The following is a 25,673-nucleotide window of genomic DNA, read 5'->3' on the forward strand; positions in this document are numbered from 1 at the left end:
AGTTTTAATACAAGGTATATGTTCTTGAAAAAACAACTCGAAAAAGTGAGTTTTTTTTTCTTGAAATAAGCAGTGGGTACATTAATTTTATAGTTTTAAGTGAATGCGGGGAGATATTGAAGAAGAAATAGTTAAAATTTAGCAACATTTAGTTATTCTTTTTAATTTTCACCGATTGGGCTATATTTGGACTTTAGATGGGGATGATTGGCCACAACCAGCAAAGCCCAAATAGCGATTTTGTGGCCCAATTGCACGGACACAGGACGATTAACTAAGGGCCCAATTCAGAAAATCCACGACGGCCGCAGGCCCGCACGTTCTCGTTCCCCATCACCCCCAGTCTTCCAGCTCACCTTATAATGTCGAATCCCCAGAAACCAACCCCGTCGAATTTCCCAGCTCACGCGCCGCTCCGCTCTTTTCGCCTCTCTCCCTGTCTCTATGTTTTTTGCAGCCCTCCTTCGCTCTCGCTTCTAATATATACTCTCGTCTCGTACGCTTCCTAAAACCCTTCTCTCTCATCTCTCATTGGCTGCCACCATCGTCGTCTCTGTGCCCACTGCAGCCGTTGCCGCTGCTGATCAATCTCGCCGCAAAATCACAGCGCCGTGAAACTTCGCAACTCGACTCCGCACGCAGATCGATCCCCCCTTTGCCTCTCTCCTGGCAAAAAAAGCCGCCCATCGAGCCGATCCATCGCTAGGGTTTGCTGGCGGCGCGCTAGCGAAGAAGGCGCCGATGGACGACCTCGAGAAGGCGATCCTCCTCGCGTACGAGCCGAGCGTCGCCGACTCCGCGCTCCGCGCTCAGGCGATCGCCTTCTGTGACCGCGTGAAGGCCGACCCTTCAGCACTCATCCGCCTCTGCCTCGACCGCCTTCGGCGTTCCCCGCTCGTTCCCGTCCAGTTCTGGTGTCTCCAGGCCCTCCACGATGTCATCCTTCTGCGCTACTCCTCTATTCCCCCCGCCGACCTCCCCCTCCTCCGCTCCGCCATGCTCTCCCTTGCCTCCGATCGCCCCCTCCCCGCCGCCTCCCCTCCTTTCCTGAAGAATAAGCTCGCCCAGGCCGTTGCCGCCCTTATCCGCCATGAGTACCCTGCCTCATCCTGGCCAGACCCTTTCCTCTGCGTACTCCCCTCTCTCCCCGCTGCCGACCCCGCTTCCATTGACATGTTTGCCCGCTTCCTTGCCGCTCTCGATGATGACCTTCTCAGCCTCGACTATCCCCGCTCCCCCGAGGAGGTCTCCACTGCCTCCCAGGTTAAGGACACCATGCGCCAGCAATGCGTACCCCAGATTGCACGCCACTGGTACGATGCAGCGTCGCTCTACAATTCCTTGGACCCTTCCCTTGTCTCTTTAGTACTCGACACCATGCGGCGTTACATCACTTGGATCGACATTGGTCTGGTCGCCAATGATGCCTTCGTCCCTCTCCTCTTCGACCTCATTCTTGCTCCTAGCTCAACTGATCAACTCAGTGCTGCTGCTGGCAGCTGTGTCCTTGCAATCGTTCTCAAGAGAATGGATCATCGCCAGAAAATGGTTCTTCTCAGCAGTCTACCACTAAGTAGGATTTTTGCCAATCCTGATTTGGTCCAGAAGGTTCCAGCTTTGGTCACTGGTTATGCTGCTGAGGCTCTAGAATGCTACAAGAGGTTGGGCTCTGCGGATATGGATGGTTATTCACCTCTCAATCTTCTCGACGAGGCCTTGCCTTCTATTTTGTATGTGATGCAAGAAAGTGAGGAAATGGAGTTAAGTAATGTTGTTGATTTTCTGTCGGACTATGTGATCGCTATGAAGTCCCATTCCGAAAAACAAGCAATGTACCTTAGTCAGATACTTGAAGCTATTAGAGTGCAAATACTCTACGATCCTATGTACAGGAACAATCTTGATTTACCAGATAAGATTGGTAAAGAGGAAGAGGATCAGATGGGAGAACATCGGAGGGAACTATTAACACTCTTTTCTACCATTTGCCGAGTTGCACCGAGTGTGACCCAGCTTTTTATTCAAAATTTAGTAATTACAGCCTTGTCTTCTTCCAAAAGTAGTGTGGAGGATGTAGAAGCGATGCTTACTTTATTCTACAGGTTAGGTGAGACAATAAAAGAAGAAGCTGCTAGAACTGGCAATGGTTCGTTGGGTGAGTTGGTGCAGTTGCTCCTTTCAGCACGATTTCCTTGCCATAATCATCGTCTTGTTGCACTGATTTACCTTGAGACAGTCTCAAGGTTTATTAAGTTTGTTCAAGATAATGCTCAATATATACCTCATGTACTAGCTGTCTTCTTGGATGAAAGAGGTATACACCATCCAAATGTTAATGTGAGCAGACGAGCTAGTTATCTATTCACGAGGGCTGTCAAGTTACTGAAAGCTAAGTTTGTGCCTTATCTGGATGTGATTTTGCAAGTATGTCCCCCCTTCTGTCATGGTCTTGTTTCTCATGTATATGCATATTTCTTACTTGTATATTGTTTCACATGTTTATTCTATTCTAAAGCAGGGATTGCAGGATATTGTCGCTCAATTCACTAGTTCAGATTGTAGTTCCAAAGATCTTAAGTGTTCAGGTCCTGAAGATGGTAGCCAAACATTTGAGGTCTCAGTGTTGAAATGTCGTCTCTATTATCACATTTTGTTGACAAAACATTCTCATTTTTTTGCCTATTTCTTTTTTGGATTTATAGGCAATTGGATTATTGATTGGGATGGAGGATGTTTCCCCAGAAAAGCAATCTGAGTATTTGGCAGCACTTCTTGACCCTCTTTCTCAAAAGGTTAAAATTGAATCTGACTAATTTCTTTCTTTTCTTTCGTCCATTTATGGCTGATTTTTGTAATTATTTCACATCATCTGGTCAATAACCAATAAGTTGACTAATGCTTTTTTAATCCAGCTGAAGGGGCTTCTTTCAGATGCCAAAGCACATGGCCTGGAAGAATCATCAGCAAAAGTCTCAACCATCCAGCAAATTATTATGGCTTTGAATGCATTAAGCAAGGTGTGGTGTTTTGTATTCTGAATTGTTGATATGTATTTTTCTAAGAGCAGTAAGAACTCCATTTTTTCTAAATTTGTGCTTTATAGCATTGTTAATACTAAGAATGCAAATGTTCTTTCTGATTTGTTTATAATTATGGAAGTGGATTGTTCTTCATGATTCAAGAAAGGGGAGCACTTATCAGATGTTAGAGATCCTATTAAATTTTGTGTATAATCTACATATCATATGTTCAGGTGTTGTTACTTGGCATATCAAAGTTTTGGTACACTGCCCTCATGAATTTCAGGAATGATGGAGGTTCTCTTAAAGGGAAAGAGCTAAAATTCCTAGAAGTTTTTTCCTTTGATGCTTTGGTTTTAAAAGTGAAAAAGAAAACAGATACGGCATTGCAGGCTGTTATAATCCTTTGTTTTTTTGCAAAAACATACATATGAAATTTAACATTAGCATTACCAAAATAAGTGAACAAATAAGCATGCTTGATGATCGAGATGTTTGCAAGGTACCAGTTTTCATTAATTTTTCAATAAAGAGCAAATATCAACAAATATAATATTCAAATTTTGTGTTTAACTATTGTGTGCCCCTTAATCAAATGTAAAAGTTAATAAAGACCAGTCAAGCAATTAAGTTTAGTGTGGCAAATGATACTGATGATAAGGACAGTACTTTGTAGGTTGACTAGTTGAATCAACTATGGTTGGATATCTATATGCCTGACAATCTGCCTTATATTAGGCTTATTTTATATTTAGTAGTAATTGTATCGAATTTCTTTGACTTGAAATTGGTCATCTTGCTTGCATTTTTTTTTATAGATTTGTATAAACAAATCTGAAGCTCTGTTTGTTTATATTTCTTATAAACAGGGTTTTAATGAGCGACTTGCTACGAGTAGCCGCCCAGCCATTGGAATAATGTTTAAAAAGGCTAGTAAACATCCGAGGCTTACATACTCTTTTTGCACATATTCTTTTAAGTTTTAACTACATTTGTGTAATGGAAAAAATTGATTTTATGTAATTGAAGGAAGATGATTGGTTTCAATCACGACCTTATAAATATACATCTTAGATTCCTCTTTTTTTTTTTTTTTGCAGACATTGGGGGTTGTCCTGGAAATCCTTGTCTCATTTCCAAATATTAGAGCTTTGAGAAATAAGGTCATTCAGAGAATCTTTGCAATGCGCTTTTCGTCCTTCAATAATTAATAATATGTTGTGGTTGCAGATCACATCATTCATTCATCGCATGGTTGAAATTTTAGGAGCATCTATCCTTCCATTCCTACCGATGTTGCTAAAGCATCTTCTTGTGGAGAGTGAGGTACCTTTACCTCTCCAGCTTCTACAAATTTTATTGACGTTTTTTCCTCAAGTACTCCACACCGTGGATGATTTTTCTTGGGTTAATCATTGTGTTTAATTGCTCTGAATCATCATTGTGGTTATAATCATCACCAAGCCATGTTTACCTTACTTTTATCCATTTTAAGTTGGCTATATGGATTTTATTCCTACATTGGCCTCTATCTGAGGCTGACTGCTAATATTCAAATCAAATTAATCATTTTTTAATTGCCATGGCATGTTCATTAGTTTTTGTCATGCAGTCTGGATATAATCCTAATGCCCAGTGCAATTAACTAATAATCATTCTTCAAACAGTAGGCAGAGCAAGCAATAAGGCTAAATGCACCAAGTAGGAATTAGAAGAATTATTAAAATAGGTATAAATAAATTTAACATCAAGGGTGTGGGCAAAATGGAATAATGAAAATACATGATGTGTGTATTGCATCTCACAATCACTGTACAAGCTATCATAAGGTAAACCTTCATAGGATGACTTGTATGCTAGACATCAACTAGGGGTGAATCATGGACCTGTGAGTTTACCTTCTGCACTGCTAAAGTTACTACTGAGAGTGGCACCATGTGCATGCGTTAATATGGATACGACTTCTGATTTTAGTCCAGGTTATGTTTCTCCAATGTCTCGTACTCATTGTCATGATCAACATGCAGTTGAAGTGGCAATTAATATTGACAGCTTGTAGTTTCAGGCCACACAAGAGTCGTATACATAAAGGCCATGAATAATTAGATTATTATGTCTGCCCTATGTCCCTAATAAGTACAACATAATCATCTGCCATACTGACATATGTAGACATCACCATATCTAACTTATACTTGCCATAAGTAAATAGAACAGGTAATCATATAGCCAATTGTACTACAATAGAAATATTTGCAATTAGGTAAGCATGATACCCCACATGAGAAACTGCATGATATCCCACAACTTAAGATAATGACTTGATATTACAACTTGATATGATTGCGTGGTATAACATGCATAATTGCTTCATTCTATCACATAATCGCACGAGCATAGATAATAGGATTTTGCATGTATGCGCATCATTGAAAATCAATGATGGTAAGAGTACAGAGGTAACAGAACAAGCCATCAGAAGGAATTATAAGATTTGATACATCAATACCAAATCTAAGACAATCCTCAATCAAACATAACCAATCACTTAGTTTGATCCATCCAGATTTATCCTCAGACTTAAGTAGGGTTGTAATGAACAAGATGTCTGGGAACAAACTCGGTACTCAATTTGATAAGAGCTTGTTTATATTCATTTCATATTTAAAAGTAAATTGAACTCCAGTGAGCTTGATTCATAATAAATCTCACAAACAATTTATGAATGAATTTGTCTATTAGCTTAGATAAAGTTCAATTATGATTAAGGTTTTTAATTTTATATTCAAATATATAAAAGAATGATACTATCTTATAAATCTTATACTTCTATAGAATTCAAAAAATGAGAATAATATGGTTCATATATTTAAACTAAATTATTAATATTCTAATGCTTCTTGTTGTGGTTGTCAAACATCTTGAGCTTGCTAAGTTTTTTAATAAACAAGCTAACAATCTTGGTAGAATAAACGAGCAAGCTTGAACACACTCAAGTTCAACTCGGCCCTAGACGTAAGTACACAGACATGGAATCAATTTTCACTGACCTATGACTGATTCCTACCCTCTCCCTTGATCTCAACTCAAATTTCCCTTTCTCTATTTTGTTGCTAAATTCGTACAATGGTCAGTGACAGGCACACATATCTACAGGCCTCACAATAATATTATACACACACACACAGACATGAGATTGATATCGATTGAACCCATATGTACCTCCAATTCACTCAACTGACATTCATGCAACAAGTGAACAATCAAATCATAACATTTTTGCAAGATAATAATATTACACTGCCTGAGGGTCCATAAAATCACCAAACTCATCTCTGCTCATCTCCACACTACTTTCATCTAACACAAAACATGCGTAAGGGTCCAAACATTGCCGCTTGAACATACAACTCAACACCAACTAATCCAAGTAGCTGGTCTATCCTCACACCATGTTTAGGAGAATCATGTACGAGTTTATGACCACCATGTTGTCCTCAGATTAGTCATTGCAAGGAAAAAGAGTAAGGATCCTACCTCTACCAAACAATTAGCTACTTAATGTACTAGTGCCTCATGGATGCCCAGCCAAACATTCCAAGAATTGATATACTGTTACACCACTAAATCATAAAAACATTTGTACTTGACAACATATGTCCAACTTAAGAGTCGTGAGATCCTATTTCTTTTACCAGTGTCGATATTGATATTGTTTATACTCATGAGAAGTCAATTTCATTTCATGCTTGTGTTGGGCGACAAATTCACATTCAAAAGAGGAATATACTTGTTGACTTGATGTTTGATTGTTCATGCAAATAAGGAGGGCTCAAACATTGCGGTTGTCTGTGCACATGTGGGAAGTGATGACACATGTGGTGGTTGGTGGTGGGCATAGAAGAAGATGCTTTGCCGCGAGGGTAAGGTTCTGCATGGTGGTCGTTGCCTGTAAAGGAAGGGACTATGGTATGTTCTGTGTTCTTAGGCTGAAGGGGAGAATATTCAGTATCAATTGTTTCTTGGGGTTTGCATGCAATGGGGGAATGAAGGGGTTCTCAGGCCCAAATTCTGGCTTCAACATTAAGTTGGCTCCGTTAAATTGTATGTTAGCGAAAAAGCATAGTTCACAAAATCAAACCGTATACATTTCAATACCGTATACATTTCGTTTCGTCCGCCTACTGGCACGATGCTGACACCTTTGTCATTTGAACTTTTATAAATTCCAAGAACTTGAGTTTCTTAACCGACCCCACTTAATGAGATAAGGGCTTGGTTGTTATTGTCGTATTTTGAAGAACCTGAGCTTCTGTGTTAATCTTACTAACTAAATACAACTTAAGGGTATATTTTATTCATAACAAACTGGTTCCATTCTTTTGCATGTTTTACCAACAACTTGACCTTGTTGTTACTAATGAATTTTGGCTTATGGGGAGATCAAAAAGTGCATAAGGTTCATATACCCAACTTTAATAAGTAGTTTGATAGTTGGGGACAGAGCTTGTAGTAGTTGTGGTGTTGATATAATTTATTAGAGAGATATTAGTATGTTTAAATGTTTGATTTCAGTAAATATGATCTCTTTAATTGGTGCTTTGCAGCCAGAAGACATGGTTGATTTTCTTGTACTGGTCAATCAACTGATATGCAAATTCTCCACTTCTTTAGAGCCCATACTAGAAGATGTATTTCCTGCTATTGCAAGTAGATTAATTGAAATACTTCCAAGGGATGCATTTTCAGCAGTACCTGGATGCATTACAGAGGTATTGAAGCTTTAATAGACTATTCTGTTTGGTGTTGGTTGAGATTAGTAGCAATTGATATATATATATATATATATATATATATATATATATATATATATATATAATATCGGTGTAATGTGTTATGTGCTTTTTGATGAAAAGGTGAACGCTGCATTAAATCTAATATGTATGTCAAATGCCCTACTCAAAATTGTGAGGAAATCTCTTTCAATGGAAGGCTGTTGGTGCTTGATCTACTTGTAGGAAACCTTGATCTGCCATTTTCTTTTGATCGTACAATGATGAAATCTGTTTTACTGTGTTGTTTTATATTTTTCCTTTATGTGATGTTTCGTTGGAGGGATAACACAATGAATGAAAAGTTGGAAAAGATAAACATGGCATTTTTTGTAGATTGAATGTTGGGTGGGGAAAGGTGGTGAGAGTAAAACCCTCTCTCACATCAAAGTTGATTTGCTCAGGCTGGGCTGACAACTGTCATTGCCTTCCATTGACAATCACTCATCAATGTGGTCATTATGAATTGTCTACTTCACCCTCCTTTCCCTGTTCCTCTTCTCCGTTGACATCCACAACAAACTTGTGCCCCCAGTGACATCCATTCTAGTATGGTCTTCCACATCTTACCCATACTGTGCTGATTCCTTGTACCATGTCACTACTGCTGACCAATGAGTAATTGCCTGAACTACCACATGTCAAAGTTTTCTGTGCAAACCCAGCTTGTCATTGTAACTGGTTTAATTGTCAGCTGAGAAATAGAGAGTTGTCGGGCTCTTATTGTCTGATCTTGGTGCATAGGATTGATCCTTTCTCCTATTATGAACCATCTCAGTACATACGTCACCTATATTGACACCCATGAATCATCTCTCCCCGTGCTAGTGAGTAATTTTATCACATCACCCTTATTTTCTTTTTTTCCCAGCTTCTTTTCCTTTTCCCCTTCTCCCACCTTCTTTCCCTCCTCTTCCCTGTTCTCTCTACACGGAAGCACAACCTTGTGTTTTTACAAGGGAATTGATTCGATCTAGGTGGCTCAATTTCATGCAAAATGTATAAAGTTTAAGCAATCCTCTGCTGACAATGAACTATCTAGCTTTGTTATAGAAATATTCCCTATACACATTCGTTCCTTTGTGTCTGATAATATTATTTATATAAGATGAAACCTTTTGTTATGGTTTATTATTCTTATATGTTAATTACCCACTCTTCTACGTATTTTTTATCCTTTGGTTGTAGTTCTACCTAAATAAATTTTTTTCAGAAGATTTGTGCTGAAATTTGTTCAGAATTTGTCATAATCTAAATTCTCATGGGCACAAAAAATATCATCGGCAAATGAATTACACCATGCAAGCTTGTCAATCTTGTCTTTGGCTAGTTACTTCGTGGAGAACCAATATTTCAGAGTTAACCAATGGACCATGGTGTTGATTGTATAGCTAGGAAATTTGACAACAAAATACAATCTTTCAGTCTTGACTAGAATATTTGCTAACTCCCATACAGGAATTCATGCAGAATTAGTTACCTCTAAATTTTCATGCACACCAAATATCATCAGTAAATGGTATACATCATGGAGGCTTATCTTGTGTTTGGCTAGTTACCCATTGAGGAACCAATACTTTAAATGTTAACTCATGGACCATGGTATAGTATGATAATTTTATAGTATTAGGGAACTTGAAAACAAAACACGATCATTCAGTCTTGACAGGAATAGTTACAGACAATATCCATGCAGGCTATGAATTCTGAAAAAAATGAGGGTAGAACATTTTCTGATTCTCTGTTTTATTCTAATTAATTCAATTAATATAACAATATATTCCTAGGATAGTAATATGAAAGTGATCATGCAAAATAACCATTGCCAGCAGTTCTGAAAGGAGATAATGCAAGTTGGTGAAATTGTACTAGCTAGCATGCACTTGACAATGACAATTTGAAAATCTAGTGTATGATGAAGAAGCTTCTGATAGGTGTGTATATGTGTAGTGTTCTTTTACAGATATTGTAATTTTTTTTTCTTTGTCATGAAAATTTATTGGTTAAGTAACTGGAATCCTGTCACTGATACTTTATTTTGATTGACTCTATTTTTGAAATTTTGATCATATTTTAACTACGGTTAAACTTTATAATTATCACCATGTGGATTGTTTATTTACATGATTCTTTGTCTACTTGACTCTTTAAGGAAGTGCGAGAACTTCAAGACCTGCAGCGAACATTGTATACCTTTCTTCATGTGATGGCAAACCACAATCTTTCCTTGGTTTTCATCGCTCCAAGTTGTTGGAGATTCTTGGATGCAATAATGCAGTTACTTTTAATAACTGCTTGTAGTCACAAAGATATACTTCTTAGGAAGGTACGAGGAGATTTTTTTTGGCTCTGTTGTTTCATATGCATGTTTTGGTTGTAACTATAATAATGCTAGCCTGTGATCAACTTTGATCTATGAGATCTCATTGAGTTAGACTGTAACCATCATCCATTATGGAGTGGTGTAAATTCCTTGTTCAAGGGGAATTATCACAAGAATAAACCTTGTTCATGTATTTCGTGATTATTATTCTGCAGATGTGCGTGCAAATTTTTGTGAAACTCATAAAAGATTGGTGCACCAGTTATAATGGTGATGATATGGTATTTCACTTGCTATGTTTTGAGCATGGCCTCTTACATTCTCTCTTCTAAATAAACTTTGTTATTTTGTAAAACATTTTTTGCTTTTTTTTTAGGTTCCTGGATTTCGCAGCTTTATAATCGAGAAATTTGCAATCAATTGTTGTCTGCACAGTGTCCTTGACAAATCATTTGATTTCCGCGATGCAAATTCTGTATGGTTCTAAACTATCTCTTTTTTTAGTTATTCACCTGATTGATGATTTTTTTTTAAAAAAAGAATCTGTCTGTTAAACTTGTAACTTGACATGCTATGGTTTTTATGATATAACTGATTACTTGTAACTTGTTATTGTCTCCATTTAACATATCTCTACCACCTGGTGCTATAGGTGGATCATTTAATTCTCTGATTAACAAACCTAATAAACATTATTCTCATAATTGTTTAGATTTTGTGGTGTTTACTAATTTATTAGAGAGAACTCTTATGAATGTTGCTTTTTCCAACTACTCTGAATAACATACTATGAAAGGATCTTTACTGAGCTGATTGGTGCCAGACTTAGTCAACTATTTTGTGTTAATATTGGCATGGGATATTCTTGCCTGTTGTGACCTTTTGTATTTGCACCATTCTGCATCTTGATACCCTTTTCTTTTCCCATTAAATGTATATTCAGCCTTTAAATGTTCTGTCTAATGTTATAATGAACATATTTAAACTCGGGCTTATATAATTGTTACTATTAACTGCCTTCTAAACTATTTTCCAACATACCTTTCCTTGCAACAGTTGATCCTTTTTGGAGAAATCGTGCTGGCCCAGAAAGTAATGTATGAGAAGTTGGGTAGCGACTTTGTTGCATATTTTGTGTCTAGCGGGTTACAAGGAGCTAATTGCCCACATGAACTAGCAGAACAATATTATGAAAAATTGCAGGTACGAAAATTATTTTAATATTTATTTGATTTTATTTTCTGTGCATCTATTAAGGTCTTTGTGTGTTAAATTCTCGATGAACTTGTTGCTGTTCTCATGGTGTATGGATACTGCAAAATTGTTAATATAGTTGAATTTCTTAAGATACCAAAGATTGGGAAACCATCAATGTCTCTAGAATTTGATAGGCATATTCTTCTTCCATTGATGTCAGCTTTTGGTATTGATGTTTCGTCTAACTATTTTCATTCTGCATAAAAGAGCAGATTGTAGTTATATGGCAAGATTTTCAATTACTTTCTTTTAATTCATGAATTATTTCCTGCAGACCAATGATTTGAAGGCTTTGAAATCTTTTTACCATCTATTAATTGAGAATTTGAGACAGCAGCAAAATGGAAGTCTTGTTTTTAGATAGAATATTTTCATGATATGTCCAAAAGGAGTCAACATCGGAGACTAGTTCCATAGTTTAATGATTTTGGACTTGCTTGCCTTGTGCAGGCATTCAGGTACTTTATTCTAGTAATGTCTTCTTTAATGTGTACCTTTTCTAATGCTTATGGTACTAATTTTTGCAGCCAAGTTTTGTCCATGTACATAGTCATTGAGAATTGAGATACATTTGAAGGTGAGAAGGTATGCTTTGTCATCATTTTAGTTATTTATGGACATGTTTTATTGTTATTTTTTTTCTTCTATTAAATTTGCATGGAATCGAATCTAATATACAATTGCATCAGTTTTACAACCACATGCTTCATTCCAGCAGAACAGATCCTAGTCCTTTTCAAAAAGTGGATTATTTTAGAACAATGTAGGATGTGTTATCTGCAGTGTGAATTCGTATACAATGTTTGAATAGTTGATTTTCCCATGACCTCAAGGCTTCCCTATGAGCCTGTTAAAACTGTTACAATTGACAAATATTAGATTGATTTAGCTTGGACCTTATGGAAATCATACCTGCATAGAGTGTTGAATTTGGTTAGTAGCTTGGGGGCTTGTTGAGCTCGTCTGAATTGAATGTGAGTCCAGCTGAAGTAGTTGAGTCTTTTCACTTTGTATTTTATGAAAGATTTGTTATGATATATTCATGCTATACGTCTTTTGGACATTTTATTAGAATGGCAATATGTAATCCACCTTCGTTGCTGCTATTCATGTGCAGATGCTGTACACTGCGGGGATGTTTTCAGCCAGAACAACACAAAGAAGCTCCCTTATATATGCTGCTGAAATGTGGTTAATGGGAGAAAAAGATCAATAAAACATTGTCTATATTTTTTTGTCGCTCCAAAGGAATAATTTTATTATTTTAATTTATTGTTCTCGTTAATTTGTTAATTTTATCACGTGATATAAGGTTTTTTTTTGCATGTCTAGAGAATAAGTAGGGGTTCGTGTTGATTATATAATATAGATATTATGTCGAACAAACTTATTATATGTTTATGTTGTAGTTTGAGGCGGAAAATGAAAAAGAAATAATAAATTATGAAACAATAAGTTTACGAGGGAAAATGTTGGATGCTTGACCGCAATTTTCTTCTTTCTATTTCTGCTTTAAGTTTTATTTGTGTTTTTTGAAGTTATTTTTGCAAATTTAAAAATTCTTGTCATTTATGGTTAACTCTATAGAAATTGGAGGAGGAAGAAGGTAGAGCGATGTAGCAAAGCTTATGACGCTTGGAAATGCTGGAGAATGGCCACAAGCAACGTTATACTATGCATTAGCAAACTTTGAACAGCATAGAGCAAACACCCCAGTAAGAATGCTTGTAAAGATAATCTACTCACCGTATTCGATTGATGAGAAATCGCTGTAGAAGCAAAGGCTCCACACTCAAATGCTTCTTGTTAAAGCGTAAATGGAAATTTGAGGCTACATAAGAAAACGCGTGCAATGCAAGAACTAAAATTTTGGGCAGTGACAGGACAACAAGTAAACCATATGGAAACCAACAATAAGAAGCTTGGATTCTACTCGCTCTCTCTGCCAACAACTCTTTGGACCTGAGCAGAATTAGGTAGAATTGCATCATGTAGTTAGAAAAGACCAGAATTTAAATCAATATTCACTTCTTCCATGCATAGGCTACAGGACTTTGCACTTTGTGCTGCTTGCTAGTCCAGGTGATCCGACCAAATGCCTCACCGCTCGATTTCCCCCTTTCCTTCGATACGAACGTCACACTGTACTTCAGCTTCTGATCAACACTTTCGAATACAAGGTGCGTTGGCCTAACCGTCACAACCACATCGTCGGGTCCACTTACCTTCACTTCATACGTCGATGCAGGGCCGACATTCGTCACCTCCCTCGTGTACTTCACCACCCTCGATTTCTTCTCGAACACAACTGAGTAGGAAGGGTAGTTGAGGTTACCCGGATTCGACAGCCTCGGCAAGCAAGTGACGTTCCGCTTTGCGATGGCCTTGATGTGTGGAATGGTGTAGTTCAAAGAGCAGAGGAAAGAAATGTAGTCATCCGTCGCGATGTCATAGATGAGGCCCGGGGAGAGGGCTTTCTCTGGATCGACATGGCCAGCGCCATAAGCAAATGGTGTGGCAAATGAACCTCCGGCGGCGTCGCGAAGGGGAGATCTGGTGTTGTCGACGTAATATGCAGTCGTCATCAGAGCAGACTTGATGGCGGCGGGGCTCCAGTCAGGGTGTGCACCTTTCAGCAGTGCAGCAATTCCACTGATGTGCGGGCATGACATGGATGTTCCTGCACACAGAGATGAAGGTCAAAAGAAGAGCAATTGACATCCACAATTATAGAGCACCTACCAGACATTATATTGAACTGAGTCCTCCGGCGATCCTTGGGCAACCCCGTTGGTCCAGGTTCTCCTGACCATCCTGCTAAGATGTTCACTCCCGGCCCGATGAAGTCCGGCTTTAGTATCTCCGGCGACACCGGATTCGGCCCCCTCGAGCTGAAGGCTGCCACCACCGGCGACGGCCGCACCCCCAGCACTGTTCCCCCAAAAGCCAGCACTCCCCTCGGCTTCGCGTCGGTGGTGATGTACGACCTTATCAGGTCGCCTTCTTTCTTCCCCACGGCCACCGCCGGCAGCAGGTGGCTGTCGGCAACCAGCTCCTCCCCGTTAGCTGCGGTGTTCGCCAGAATCATCCCGGCCCCTCCGGCGGCCTTCACCACCGCCCCCTTCTCGACGCGGGCGCTTACCCCACGATCGCAGAGCACTAGTTTCCCATGCACCTGTGCGGGGTTTAGTGTCCCCGCAAGGCACAGCTTACTTGCGTTGGTGCTCCCGGCGCCGTAGACTGCTGGGATCAGCTTCTTCCCCATGCCTTTGCCGCTGTAGAGCGAGACGCCGGTGTACTTCGCGCCGTTCCCGAGACGGGCGTAAGCCGGAAAGTCGCGGTCGAGGGTTCCGGCCCCAACGGTGGCGATCCAGGGGGCGCCGTTCGCTAGGGTTGCTGGGCCGGGGCCACTGTTTCCGGCCGAGCAGGCGACGAAGATGCCACGATCCGCAGCGGCAAAGGCGCCGATGGCGATGATGTCGTGGAAGTAAGGGGCAGATCCACCGCCGAGGGATAGAGAGAGCACGTCGGCGCCGTCGACGATGGCGGCTTCGATCCCGGCAAGGATGTCAGACCCGAAGCAGCTGGAAGCCCAACAGACCTTGTAGGCAGCGACTCGGGCGGCGGTCGCCATGCCCCGGGCTGTCCCAGCAGCGTACCCGAGGAGGCTGGCATTCGCCACCGCGGATCCAGCAGCCGTCGACGCCGTATGTGTTCCATGCCCGTCCCGATCCCGCGGCGACTGGTACTCCTTAGGCTTCCCCTTCACATTGCCATCCCCGGCAGCCGCTGCAGCGGCGCGGAAGCCCCGAGCAAAGCTCCGGGCGCCAACAAGCTTGCGATTACACAGCGAGGGGGAGAAATCGACTCCAGCCTCACAGGCGCCGCGCCACCGGGATGGGACCTCAGGGAGGCCCGCGGGGACGGAGAAGCTTGGAGCCTCCGGCCAGACACCAGTATCAAGCACAGCGATGAAAACGTCTCGGGAGGCGGCCTCGACGGCGTCGATGGGACGGGGTAGGGCGGAGGCGGCGTCGGAGGCGAGGCCTAGGAACTGGGGAGAGCGGGTGGTGTGGAGACGAAGGACAGGGTCGGGTTGGATATGGAGAATGGCCGGAGAGGAGCTGAGGACAGGGAGGTGGTGGGGTAGAAGTGAGGCAGCGAAGCCGTGGAGGACGTCGGAGTAGGCGTAGAGGAGGTGGCGGTCGGGGTCGATGGCGAGGGACTGAAGGTGGGCCGCGTACCAGGCGTCGTGGGTCGGGTGGACCGCCGGGCGGCGCGCCGGATCCATGTAAACGATGTAAGTCTGGTTGCAGAAAACAAAGCCACTGGCGAAGGACAAGAGCACGAACACCAACGCTGCTATGCTCGCCATGGCAGCAGCAGTCGATGCAATCGCCGGAAAGGTCCTAGAGGAAGAGAGAGAACTCCATGGCCATGAACACGAAGCAAGGGAAGGAATTAAGGCGGTGGGAATGGGTTGGGCAAGGAAAACGGGAGTGTGAAAGTCGGCGACGGGCAGCGGGTAGTGGACAGGGGCAACGGGCAAGCAGCACAAATCTCCTGCGGAGTCACGGTCGGGCAGTCTCGAGCACGGACAAGATTTGAAATCATTCGCCCCCATAAACGGGCACAGATGATTCCTATTTGGATGTTGCCATTTTGGAAAATCGACGTGGATTTAAAAAGAAGTATGGTCATTGTGGCACCAAAGGCTCATTATGGCCATTAAAATGCTGCACCACGCCACTCGTTCTTCCCATCTTTTCTTTTATTAAAACACGTTTCCAACGCCCACCCGGCTCGCGTTGGCCTTCTCCCTTAGTTTAATAAAGAAAGGTGTGAGGGGGAATGGATGGATAGTGCGGGCATAAGTGTTTGCCACCCGCATTGAGTACTTTCCAACTCATCACATTACAAAAGATATCATAATCACACATTCAGTGGCTGTCTACTCTTAGGTGTCTAGTCCACTAATTTAAATTTCAAATTCATTTTTGTAAAAAAGTGACACTGTATAAACCTAGAAATAGACCCATTGAAACCTCTTGATTCGACTAAGTCTGAGTTTGGATCGTACTCGACGTAATGGTCGACCTAAGCTTGTTGTTGTGCCCAGTGTGGCCTCAGGAAATTTCATCTCTATGCTTCATAAATTTCTTCCGAGGAGTCTGAGCATTAGGAGCTCAAGTTTTGATCTTCTAAGCTAATGACATCCTATTATTTCTTTAGCCATAGCCATGGTGTCCTTTTGGGGCCCATCTTATGAGAGAATAACGGTTCCTGTTGAGATCTGCTTCCGGATCGAGCGGCTAACTCCCTCTACAGTACCTTGCTGGAGTTGGTCAGAGCGGCGACGAGGATTCAGAAGAAGGACCCTGCAAGAAAGAAGCTCGTGAGATGGAGGGCCAGGGGGTGGTTCCCTGGCGCGACCACTCTGATGCTTAAGTTAGCGGTTGGAGGAGAAGTGGATTGAAAATGGGAGATGGAAAAAGGGTTTCAGGGTTTGTTTCTTGCGTACCTTCTCCAGCAAGATGCTAACCTTTTAAGGGAGGAGAAAATGTTATGTCCCATCCTCGATGGGATGGGGGGTTCCCTCACCGTTATGAACGTGTCCCGAGATGTATCAAGGGGCGTATCCAGAGGGATGGTGTAACAGGCGAGCGTGTCCCATCGCTGACTTGCATTAAAGAAGGAGTTACATCAGACACGTGTCCTCCTCCCCCTTATGAGAGACGGGTGGGAGGATACGGAGAACATTCATAACGAATGAAGGACGGAGTGGCCCTTGGGAAATAGAGAGATTTGATACGTCTTTTCTGATAGGACCTGTCGAGTGAGGTAAGGGTGCCAAAGCGGAGTTCTACTCCGAGCCGAAGTAGAGTTCGGCTCGGCAAGAAGCCTTATCCCCGTACCAAAAGGGATTTTGATCCGGCGGCTGAACTGAAGTGGACTTCGCCTCCTGGCCGAGGTGAAGTTTGGTTCGGTAAGTGTCCCGGTATCCTGGCCGCGACGGAGTTCGGATCACCGTGAGGCCATGGATCTGAGCCGAAGTGGGACTTGTCTCGGCTCTGAGACGGTTGACGGGGGGAGACTGGGGAACCCGACATTTATCCACAGGGACTGACCAAGTGAGTTACCAGAGGCGTGGACCGGGACTTGCTTGCCTCACCTCCTTGAATATGGTTACCCTCATTGCTTCTTCTGATTTGGTTAACCTAACCTACCTCTTGACGCCCCTATCACGCCCATAACAATAACAATTCTTTGTACTCCTACCTTCATGAATGTAAGATGATACTCAAGCCTTTGGGGATTGTGAAATCTTGCTTTTTTTAAGGATCAAAGTGTACTAAGCATAATCTAGCTTCTTAAAGTCAAATAGCTTTAAGAGGCTAAAAAATTTTGTGGTTGCATAGATCTTAATTTTTCTTCCTCAAAGTCAAATAGCTATAGTCTCTTCAACAAGCATAATTGTATAGTGGTTAGACATTTCTCATCTAAGATTTCGTTTTCTTCTTCTATCATAAAATTAGACATCTAACTAATTCAGTAAAAAGAGATAACCAGAGAATAAAATGTATCTCCTTTATGATAAATCTAAATCTAGATAAAATGAATTATGAAAAAAGAGATATAATCTAATAAATTTGTTAAAACCTGTAAAATTCACAACATTTTTTTTTCAACAAAGACCTCTTTGGAAAAAAAAAAAATCTGCCAATTTACAAACTTGTATCATACACTGCCAGTAACATTGATCTTCAGAAGGATATAAAATTACAGGAGTCAGATCAACAAAATATGATAAGAAAGGATCCACTGCCGGGAAACTTTTTTCCCCTCCCATTTGACTGTCTCGCAATCACATATTCAAATCATATAAAAATAGAATTCTTCCCTTTTGTAGGACAAAGTCCAAAGCAAAAGGTGCACAGGCGTTAGTTTTATAAATATGCCACAGCAGATGCTAAAACGCATTAGAATATTGCTTGTTCCAACTCTGAACCACCTCCCCTCTGACTCTCCCAAGAACAGAGAAGGAAGAAAGCACCCTTCTTTTCCTCGCAAAGGATCTAATCTTCTTTTGACAAAAGCATGGCTGCTTGCAGTGAGATCATGGGCTTTTCCGAGCCTTCTTTCCTCACCATCAGTGGACCTCTTTTGCGCAGGGGCAATCAGAACAAGCACTCTCTTGCCTTCCCTGCTCTCTACCACAATGAACCAGGAAGGGGGAGAAGGCTACGGCCTGCAAAGACCATGCCAACGCCAGTGAAAGCGGCAACCAATGAGGATGTGATCAAGATGGTGACTGGGAAGCAGGCTAAGATGGATAACGTCATGCTCAGGGCTGCGCTGACCGTGAGAAGGAAGCACAAAGAGGACATAAAGGAAGCGGTTGTTAACCAGCTTGATGCTCTTACAGATAAGATTGGCTGGAATGTGGCGTTGGAGCTCATCAGCACTGAGATCAATCCGAGTAAGCCTTGCGAAATCTTACGATGTTTGTTCCTGAATCATAAACCACAGAACTGCTTGATCTACTGCCTGATGATTTAACAAACAAAAAATAGTCAGCTCTTTTTGATAGAAAAAGTCAACTTTTTTCACAGTATAAATTTGATAGTAAGAGAGATGTTCAGATAGAATTGTATCTGTAGAATAGTTCTTTTACAAACTAGAATATCATCCCTGTCCATAAGTTGTATATGCTTTCTACCCCTCTAGAACAAACAACCATTCTCTGGATTCCAACTTCATAAATTCTGAAGCCTTTTTTCCTTTCGGCTTCGTCTTAACTGACAAATCTTGTTTCATGTCTCCCTTCAGAAATTTGCTTATTGTCCTTGGACTTCCTTTTGTAACTTAGGAACAAAAAAGCCAAAGACAAGCAGAGAGACGGTGATCAAGGACTGGTATGAGAAGAAGAATGTCAAGGGAGAGCATGTAGTGTATACTGCAGTCTTCGAGGTGGACTCCGGTTTCGGTGAGCCCGGAGCAATCACAGTGATCAACCGCCACCAGAAAGAGTTCTTCTTGGAGAGCATAGTGGTTGAAGGGGAAGGCTTGGCATTTGGACCAGTTAATTTCCCCTGCAACTCTTGGGTTCAATCCAACAAGGACCTTCCCAGCAAGAGAATTTTCTTCAGCAATAAGGTCAGGACCAAATTTCTTGCTTGCTATTGACAGCCATTTGAAACAATGGTTAGGTATCACTATCCTTGGCGTTGGCATGTATATCAACAATGACCTGTTCCTATTTGCCAGTATTCTCGAAATCACAACTAAATCTTAAAAGCTATTTTGTCCCTATTTGCCAGGATTTTTTAGATCAGATTGAAACACAACTAAATCTTAAAAGCTATTTTTCCAGTGTAGAGCAATTGCTGATAGCCATGATTTATAACAGGAAAATGATAACTAAATAAGCATATCCTCCATGTTATCCTTGACAAAAACATGACCAATAAAAGGATGAGAAAATGTTACTGAAGTTCATTAGTACGATAGCATTTAAGCAGCTGTAACTTTGAAATTGAAGAAATTAACCATAAAGAAATCTGTTACTTCTTGTGCAGCCATATCTACCGTCTGAGACACCAGCAGGACAAAAGGAACTCAGGGAAATGGAACTCAATGAGCTAAGAGGGGATGGAAAAGGCATTCGGAAGTTATCAGACAGAGTATATGACTATGCGACATACAATGACTTGGGCAATCCTGACAGAGGATTTGAATTTGCCAGGCCGACACTAGGAGGTGAGAAGATCCCATATCCAAGGCGATGCAGGACCGGTCGTCCGCCGACCGACACAAGTGAGTTCTCTCCCATAAATTGTTCTACAATTTTAACAGGAAATTATTCCACAAGACAGGAATCACTGCTATTAGCGCTAGTATGATCCTACAGTCATTGTGTAGTGATCAGTATGATAGAACAAATTGAGAATCCTTCAAGATGTTTCTAGGAAATCTAGAGAAGCATATTGATCGATGGATTATTGACTTGATCCACCATGGATGAGTGACTAAATTATTGTCTTAGAAAGCAACCTTTTTACAAGCAAGTGCATATCATCTAGAAATGACCATCACTTTCAGATATGTGGTGGTGGAAGCAACAACTAATGTGGATGCTTAATTCAGCTAATTTATAACTTGAGATTCACAAAACCCGGTAGTCAGCCACAATTATTTGATTCACTTCCTTCAGAATAAAATGTAAAGTCCATGAAGAATAATACCTTGATATATTTGCATTTACCAATACTTAGGAAACAACTTACAATGAATCATCTCATGGCCCAGACCTGCTAGCTGAGAGTCGAGTTGAGAAGCCACATCCAATCTACGTGCCTCGTGATGAGGCATTTGAGGAGCTAAAACAGGGAGCTTTCAGTGCTGGAAGGCTAAAAGCCGTGCTGCACAACTTCATTCCATCACTCATTGCATCCATCTCCGCTGATAACCATGACTTCAAAGGATTCCATCACATCGACAACCTCTACAAGGAGGGCCTCATCCTGAAGCTTGGCCTCCAGGAACATCTCTTGAAGAAGCTCCCATTCGTTAAAAAGATACAAGAATCAAGTGAGGGTCTGCTCCGATATGACACCCCAAGCATTCTCACGAGTAAGTGAAATATCATACTACTTTTTCTCAAATTTTATCTCTGTTTAACTTTACTATATTTTTAAGATCAAAATAACTGTTAAATCAATTGAAAATAAGAGAATTGCAATAAAAAAAATCTAAGGATTGTTCATCAGTAGCTATAATGAGTTAGAAAAATGATTTTGGTGTATGAATTGAATTTTTCAAACGTCAAACCAGTATGTTTCATCATGGAAGAAGAACCAGTTCTGATGCTCATGTGGTTTACTCTTTAGAGGACAAGTTTGCATGGCTCCGGGATGATGAATTTGCTAGGCAGGCAGTTGCAGGGATCAACCCTGTCAGCATAGAAAGGCTTCAGGTAATCTCGCCACCCTCTTCAGTCTCACGTAAATCAGGTTTCTTCATCACTTGTATATTGAACTGAGATGCAAACAATAACAAGGATCTTATGGCGCAGGAGTTCCCTCCAGTAAGCAAGCTTGACCCTGCAGTTTATGGTCCGCCTGGATCTGCAATCACAGAAGCCCACATAAGCGGTCAACTCGATGGGTTGACAGTTCAAGAGGTGAAAAAACTCGATTACCTGTTTATCCTTCACAGCATTTTGCTCACAGTCGACCCTGTCTCGTTGTTGATGCAAAAAGGCTGTGGAGGAAGACAAGCTGTTCATGTTGGACTTCTACGATATATACCTGCCATTCGTCGACAGAATCAACGTAATGGATGGCCGAAAAGCGTACGCGACGAGAACCCTTTTCTTTTTGACTCCCATCGGAACACTGAAGCCGATCGCGATTGAGCTTGGACTACCTCCACAGCAACCAGGCTCATCCTGTCCCAGCGTGGTGCTGACGCCGCCACGTGACGCTACTACCAATTGGCTGTGGATGCTTGGGAAGGCCCACGTCTGCTCCAACGACGCTGGTGTTCATCAACTGGTCGATCACTGGTATGTCTGCCAACTTAATTACTCAAACATGCAGCAGCATCACATTTAACAGAAGTGATTCCTGTTCGGGGTGCAGGTTGAGGACGCACGCCGCCATGGAGCCTTTCATAATGTTACGCCCCCGGGAAGCCGTCCGAAAAATTTCGGCAGCATCTCCCCTGTAACAATGACTTTCCCTAAAATACATACAAGTATACACGGCCACATACGGCCGGAATAAGGACGACACGTCCAACAAGCAACACAGATACACACACATAAGGCCTACACGGCCGTACAACAATTAACACATGCATGAATAACCAAAATGCGACAAAAGTATCACATACTAAACGGAACATCAAAATCCGATAACAAGTATAAAACCAACACATCACAGTCCATGTCCACATCACAAATCTAACGGAAAATACAAAACCATATCCGAAAGAAAATACAACTATACCGAAGATAAACTCCTGAAAGTGAGATGGATACGACCAGGCAACCTCTCCAAGCTCCAAGTAATCTATCTGCTACCTGGGGAGAAAACAAAGTAACCCCAGGGTCTGGGTAGTGAGCATTAGAAGCTCAGTGGGTACAGGAAAGTGTGCATGTAGGATAAGCAACAATAATAGCAGAAGTATACAAACTGAGATAAACAGGTATAACAGAAATGGATAGTAATCAACAGGTATCAACAAAGTATCAGGTATCAAGTAATCAACATGATATATATCAAGTGAGGTGATACAAAAAGGTCAAATCGTGCAACAGTATAGATATCAGATACATGTAAGCATGTATGAAATGGCATACAAGTGCAACAATCATAGCAAGTAAATGCAACAATCCACAAGCATATGAATAAAGTAAGATATGTAATAATCCTACCAGCAATGCATGTATATGCATCAATCAACACAATCAAAATATCCGTCACTGTCCGCGCTCGTCGTCCCCAGTCACTCTCCCAGAGCTCAGTGAAGTGGGGGGCAAGACATGACATACTGCAGCTCCACAACTGACCACTAAAGATAAGTGGGGAGGGCAGTGTGGCAGGAGGGCAATGTAGCCAGTCCTGGTGCACCCAACTGTAGTGCAACATCTTACCTATATGGCACCACAACACGGTGCAGGTAAGATCCACCAACAAACAACACTACAACTATCATGGATGTATGGTGATCATCCCAACATGTAATAGCTAAGGTTAATCAGCATGTTCAACAGAGTCAACAGAAATAGACATAAGTCTAAACAGAGGTCATATGATGGGTATCAGATCAACTAACAAGATTATCAATATGATATCAAGGATCATCAAAAGGTCAACAACAGGTATCAAGCATGGATCATCAAGAGTATCAACTAGATACTATCTAAAAGCATGGATATCAACAGAATGGATAAACAAGCAACAATACATGCACAGAAAAAGAACTCCTGTATTGACCAAGTACAGGGTACCCACCTGATCAGAAGTCTGTCAATGCTAGAACCCCCAGAAAATAATAATACTCCAAGTATAATAGGACCAATAAAATCAAGGTCCTGCAATAGGATAAACAATATCCTTAATTACAACAATTAAACTAATAAGATCATACTAAAATTATACTTAGTTTTCTAATCAGATTTAAATCCTAAATGGATCAAACCTAATCAAACCAATCCCACCAAACCTAACCCAAGGTCTGGTTAATCCAACAACCTAACAAGGTATTATATATATAAGCTCTACATGGATAAAGTCCAACATCAATAATTCTCACTAATTAATAGAAATTTCCACCAACAAATCCATTATTAATCACTAATAATAGTAAACAAACCCCCTTGCTGTTGTAAATCAACAGAGGTTCTTTCCCTTCCCTCAAGCTGATCGGATATAAGGAAATCAAAGAATTCCAAAGCAATTCAGCTCATAACTCAAATAAGCTCAGAAACTAACTCACATATCCAAGCTTACCTTGCTTCTCCTCTGGATTGCAGCCCAAGCTCAGCCGATCAACTCACCACAACACGCTGTGGAGATAAAGAAATCGATCCACAATCGGATCACACTTCTAACAGCGGCTGTGGAAATTAAACACACATCAAGATCCAAGTAACCAAAGCGATCCAAACCATCTCAATAACACTTACCTTTATGCGGTTCCAACCAAACCCTAGATCCTTGGTTCCAACCGATCCTTGCGGCCAAAACTCGAAGGATTATCCGACCACAGCAACAAGCTGTGAAATAGAGCAAGAACCTAAATCGAACTAAAGGAAGTTTAACACCCAAGAATCAATTGAAACCAAAACCTAATCAACTACCTTTACCTTAGATCCCAGCTTCGATCCTTCTCCGAAATCCACCGACGGAACAGAACACGGCCGGATCGAGTGAAAGAAACCCCCCTCAATGAGCTGTGAGAAGGAGATTCAACCAAGATCTAAAGGAAATCGACGAAATCCAAAGAACCCGGCTCAGATTCCTTACCGATCGTCTTCTTCCCTTCCGATCTGTCACCGCCCGATCCGGCTCCCTCCGGCGAAGAACACTAGCTCCACTCGCTTCCACCTTCGATCGCCGGCCTCCCTTTCCGATTTGGCACCAGCGCTGGACCTCGATCCACCGGCGTCGACGGCGACGAGGCGAACAGAGGAGCAGCGGAGACGAACAGAGGCGAATGTCGCGGAATCGGGAGAAAACCAGATCGCGGCGCTTCTTATTGGGTTTGTTAACGGGTCGGCCAGTTTCCCTATCGGGTCGGATCCAAAATTCAATATCCTATAACCCTTAACCCATTAGGCTTATTTGCAATTAAGCCCTAAATGTTTCGGTATTTAACATCATCCTCCCGGATTATCCCTACGCCGACGACGGTCTCCTCCTCTGGTCCGCCATCGCCCGCTTCGTCAGCTCCTACGTCCGGATCTACTACCCGGATTCGGACCCCAGCCGAGTCCGCTCCGACTCGGAACTCCAGGCGTGGTACCATGAGTGCGTCAACGTGGGTCATGCGGACCACCGCCACGCCTCGTGGTGGCCGCGGCTAGACACCTCGGTCGACCTCGTCACCTTGCTCACCACCCTCATCTGGCTCGCATCCGCCCAGCACGCGGCCCTAAACTTCGGCCAATATCCCCTCGGCGGCTACGTACCGAGTCGACCTCCGCTGATGCGGCGACTGATCCCCGATCTCGAGCGCGACGCAGACGAATTCAGAGCCTTCCTCGCCGACCCGCACTGCTTCTTCCTCTCCGCCCTGCCCAGCGTACTGCAGGCGACCAAGTTCATGGCCGTGGTCGACACGCTTTCGACGCACTCGCCGGACGAGGAGTACCTTGGGGAGACAAGGGACGGCACCGCCCCGTGGACGGCGGACGAGGAGGCCGCGGCGGCGTATAAAGCGTTCGCAGCGGAGATGGCGGCCGCGCAGGATGAGATCGATCGGCGGAACGCGGATACGAATACGCGGAATCGGTGCGGGGCCGGAGTGCTGCCCTACGAGTTGCTGGCCCCGAGTTCGGGACCCGGCGTTACCGGACGTGGTGTACCCAACAGCGTGTCCATATAGATATAGTGGGAGGTAACAGCTATTGGGAGGGGAGGGGAGGTGGCTGGACATCGGTCTTTGTAATTTGAATGACAAACTTAACTGTCCATTCAAACTGTCCGGGCTCTGTTCCAATTATAAACAAGC

At 42.2% G+C, this 25,673-nt stretch overlaps 3 protein-coding genes and 1 long non-coding RNA gene across 6 annotated transcripts; 2 read left to right on the forward strand and 2 right to left on the reverse strand.

The window, feature by feature from the left end:
• The first annotated feature begins 414 nt into the window (after positions 1–414).
• On the forward strand, positions 415–12,804 carry LOC141839388 (exportin-T-like). Of its 3 annotated transcripts, none has more exons than XM_074727125.1 (15): positions 415–2,424; positions 2,516–2,614; positions 2,703–2,792; positions 2,913–3,017; positions 3,890–3,949; positions 4,121–4,183; positions 4,251–4,346; positions 7,628–7,792; positions 10,005–10,178; positions 10,391–10,456; positions 10,552–10,650; positions 11,232–11,378; positions 11,707–11,890; positions 11,960–12,017; positions 12,550–12,804. In XM_074727125.1, exons 1-13 carry the CDS (start codon positions 742–744, stop codon positions 11,794–11,796), a joined length of 2,937 nt encoding a protein of 978 aa, XP_074583226.1. In that variant the 5' UTR covers positions 415–741; the 3' UTR covers positions 11,797–11,890; positions 11,960–12,017; positions 12,550–12,804. The 3 variants fall into 3 exon arrangements, with proteins under 3 accessions (XP_074583226.1, XP_074583227.1, XP_074583228.1); XM_074727126.1 differs by having other exon boundaries at positions 11,960–12,009; XM_074727127.1 differs by having other exon boundaries at positions 2,519–2,614.
• Positions 12,805–13,280: 476 nt separating this feature from the next.
• Positions 13,281–16,160, reverse strand: LOC141840327 (subtilisin-like protease SBT1.8). Its single transcript, XM_074728276.1, has 2 exons — positions 14,175–16,160; positions 13,281–14,112 (listed from the first exon to the last, which is right to left on the reverse strand). The coding sequence occupies exons 1-2, from the start codon at positions 16,054–16,056 to the stop codon at positions 13,457–13,459; spliced, it is 2,538 nt and encodes an 845-aa protein (XP_074584377.1). The 5' UTR covers positions 16,057–16,160; the 3' UTR covers positions 13,281–13,456.
• Positions 16,161–18,439: 2,279 nt separating this feature from the next.
• LOC141837265 (putative lipoxygenase 6) lies at positions 18,440–25,547 on the forward strand. The gene is made up of 10 exons (XM_074724702.1): positions 18,440–18,912; positions 19,303–19,589; positions 20,012–20,249; positions 20,742–21,065; positions 21,323–21,408; positions 21,508–21,615; positions 21,695–21,999; positions 22,076–22,159; positions 23,383–23,444; positions 24,796–25,547. The coding sequence occupies exons 1-10, from the start codon at positions 18,531–18,533 to the stop codon at positions 25,545–25,547; spliced, it is 2,628 nt and encodes an 875-aa protein (XP_074580803.1). The 5' UTR covers positions 18,440–18,530.
• Positions 23,950–24,415, reverse strand: LOC141838592 (uncharacterized). Its single transcript, XR_012602646.1, has 3 exons — positions 24,307–24,415; positions 24,127–24,216; positions 23,950–24,057 (listed from the first exon to the last, which is right to left on the reverse strand). It is a non-coding gene; the product is annotated as an uncharacterized LOC141838592 (long non-coding RNA).
• Positions 25,548–25,673: the final 126 nt, after the last annotated feature.

The sequence above is a fragment of the Curcuma longa genome, chromosome 11, assembly GCF_044706935.1.
Source record: "Curcuma longa cultivar G26 ecotype Majalengka, Jawa Barat chromosome 11, ITB_CL_G26_1.1, whole genome shotgun sequence".
Classification (NCBI taxonomy): Eukaryota; Viridiplantae; Streptophyta; class Magnoliopsida; order Zingiberales; family Zingiberaceae; genus Curcuma; species Curcuma longa.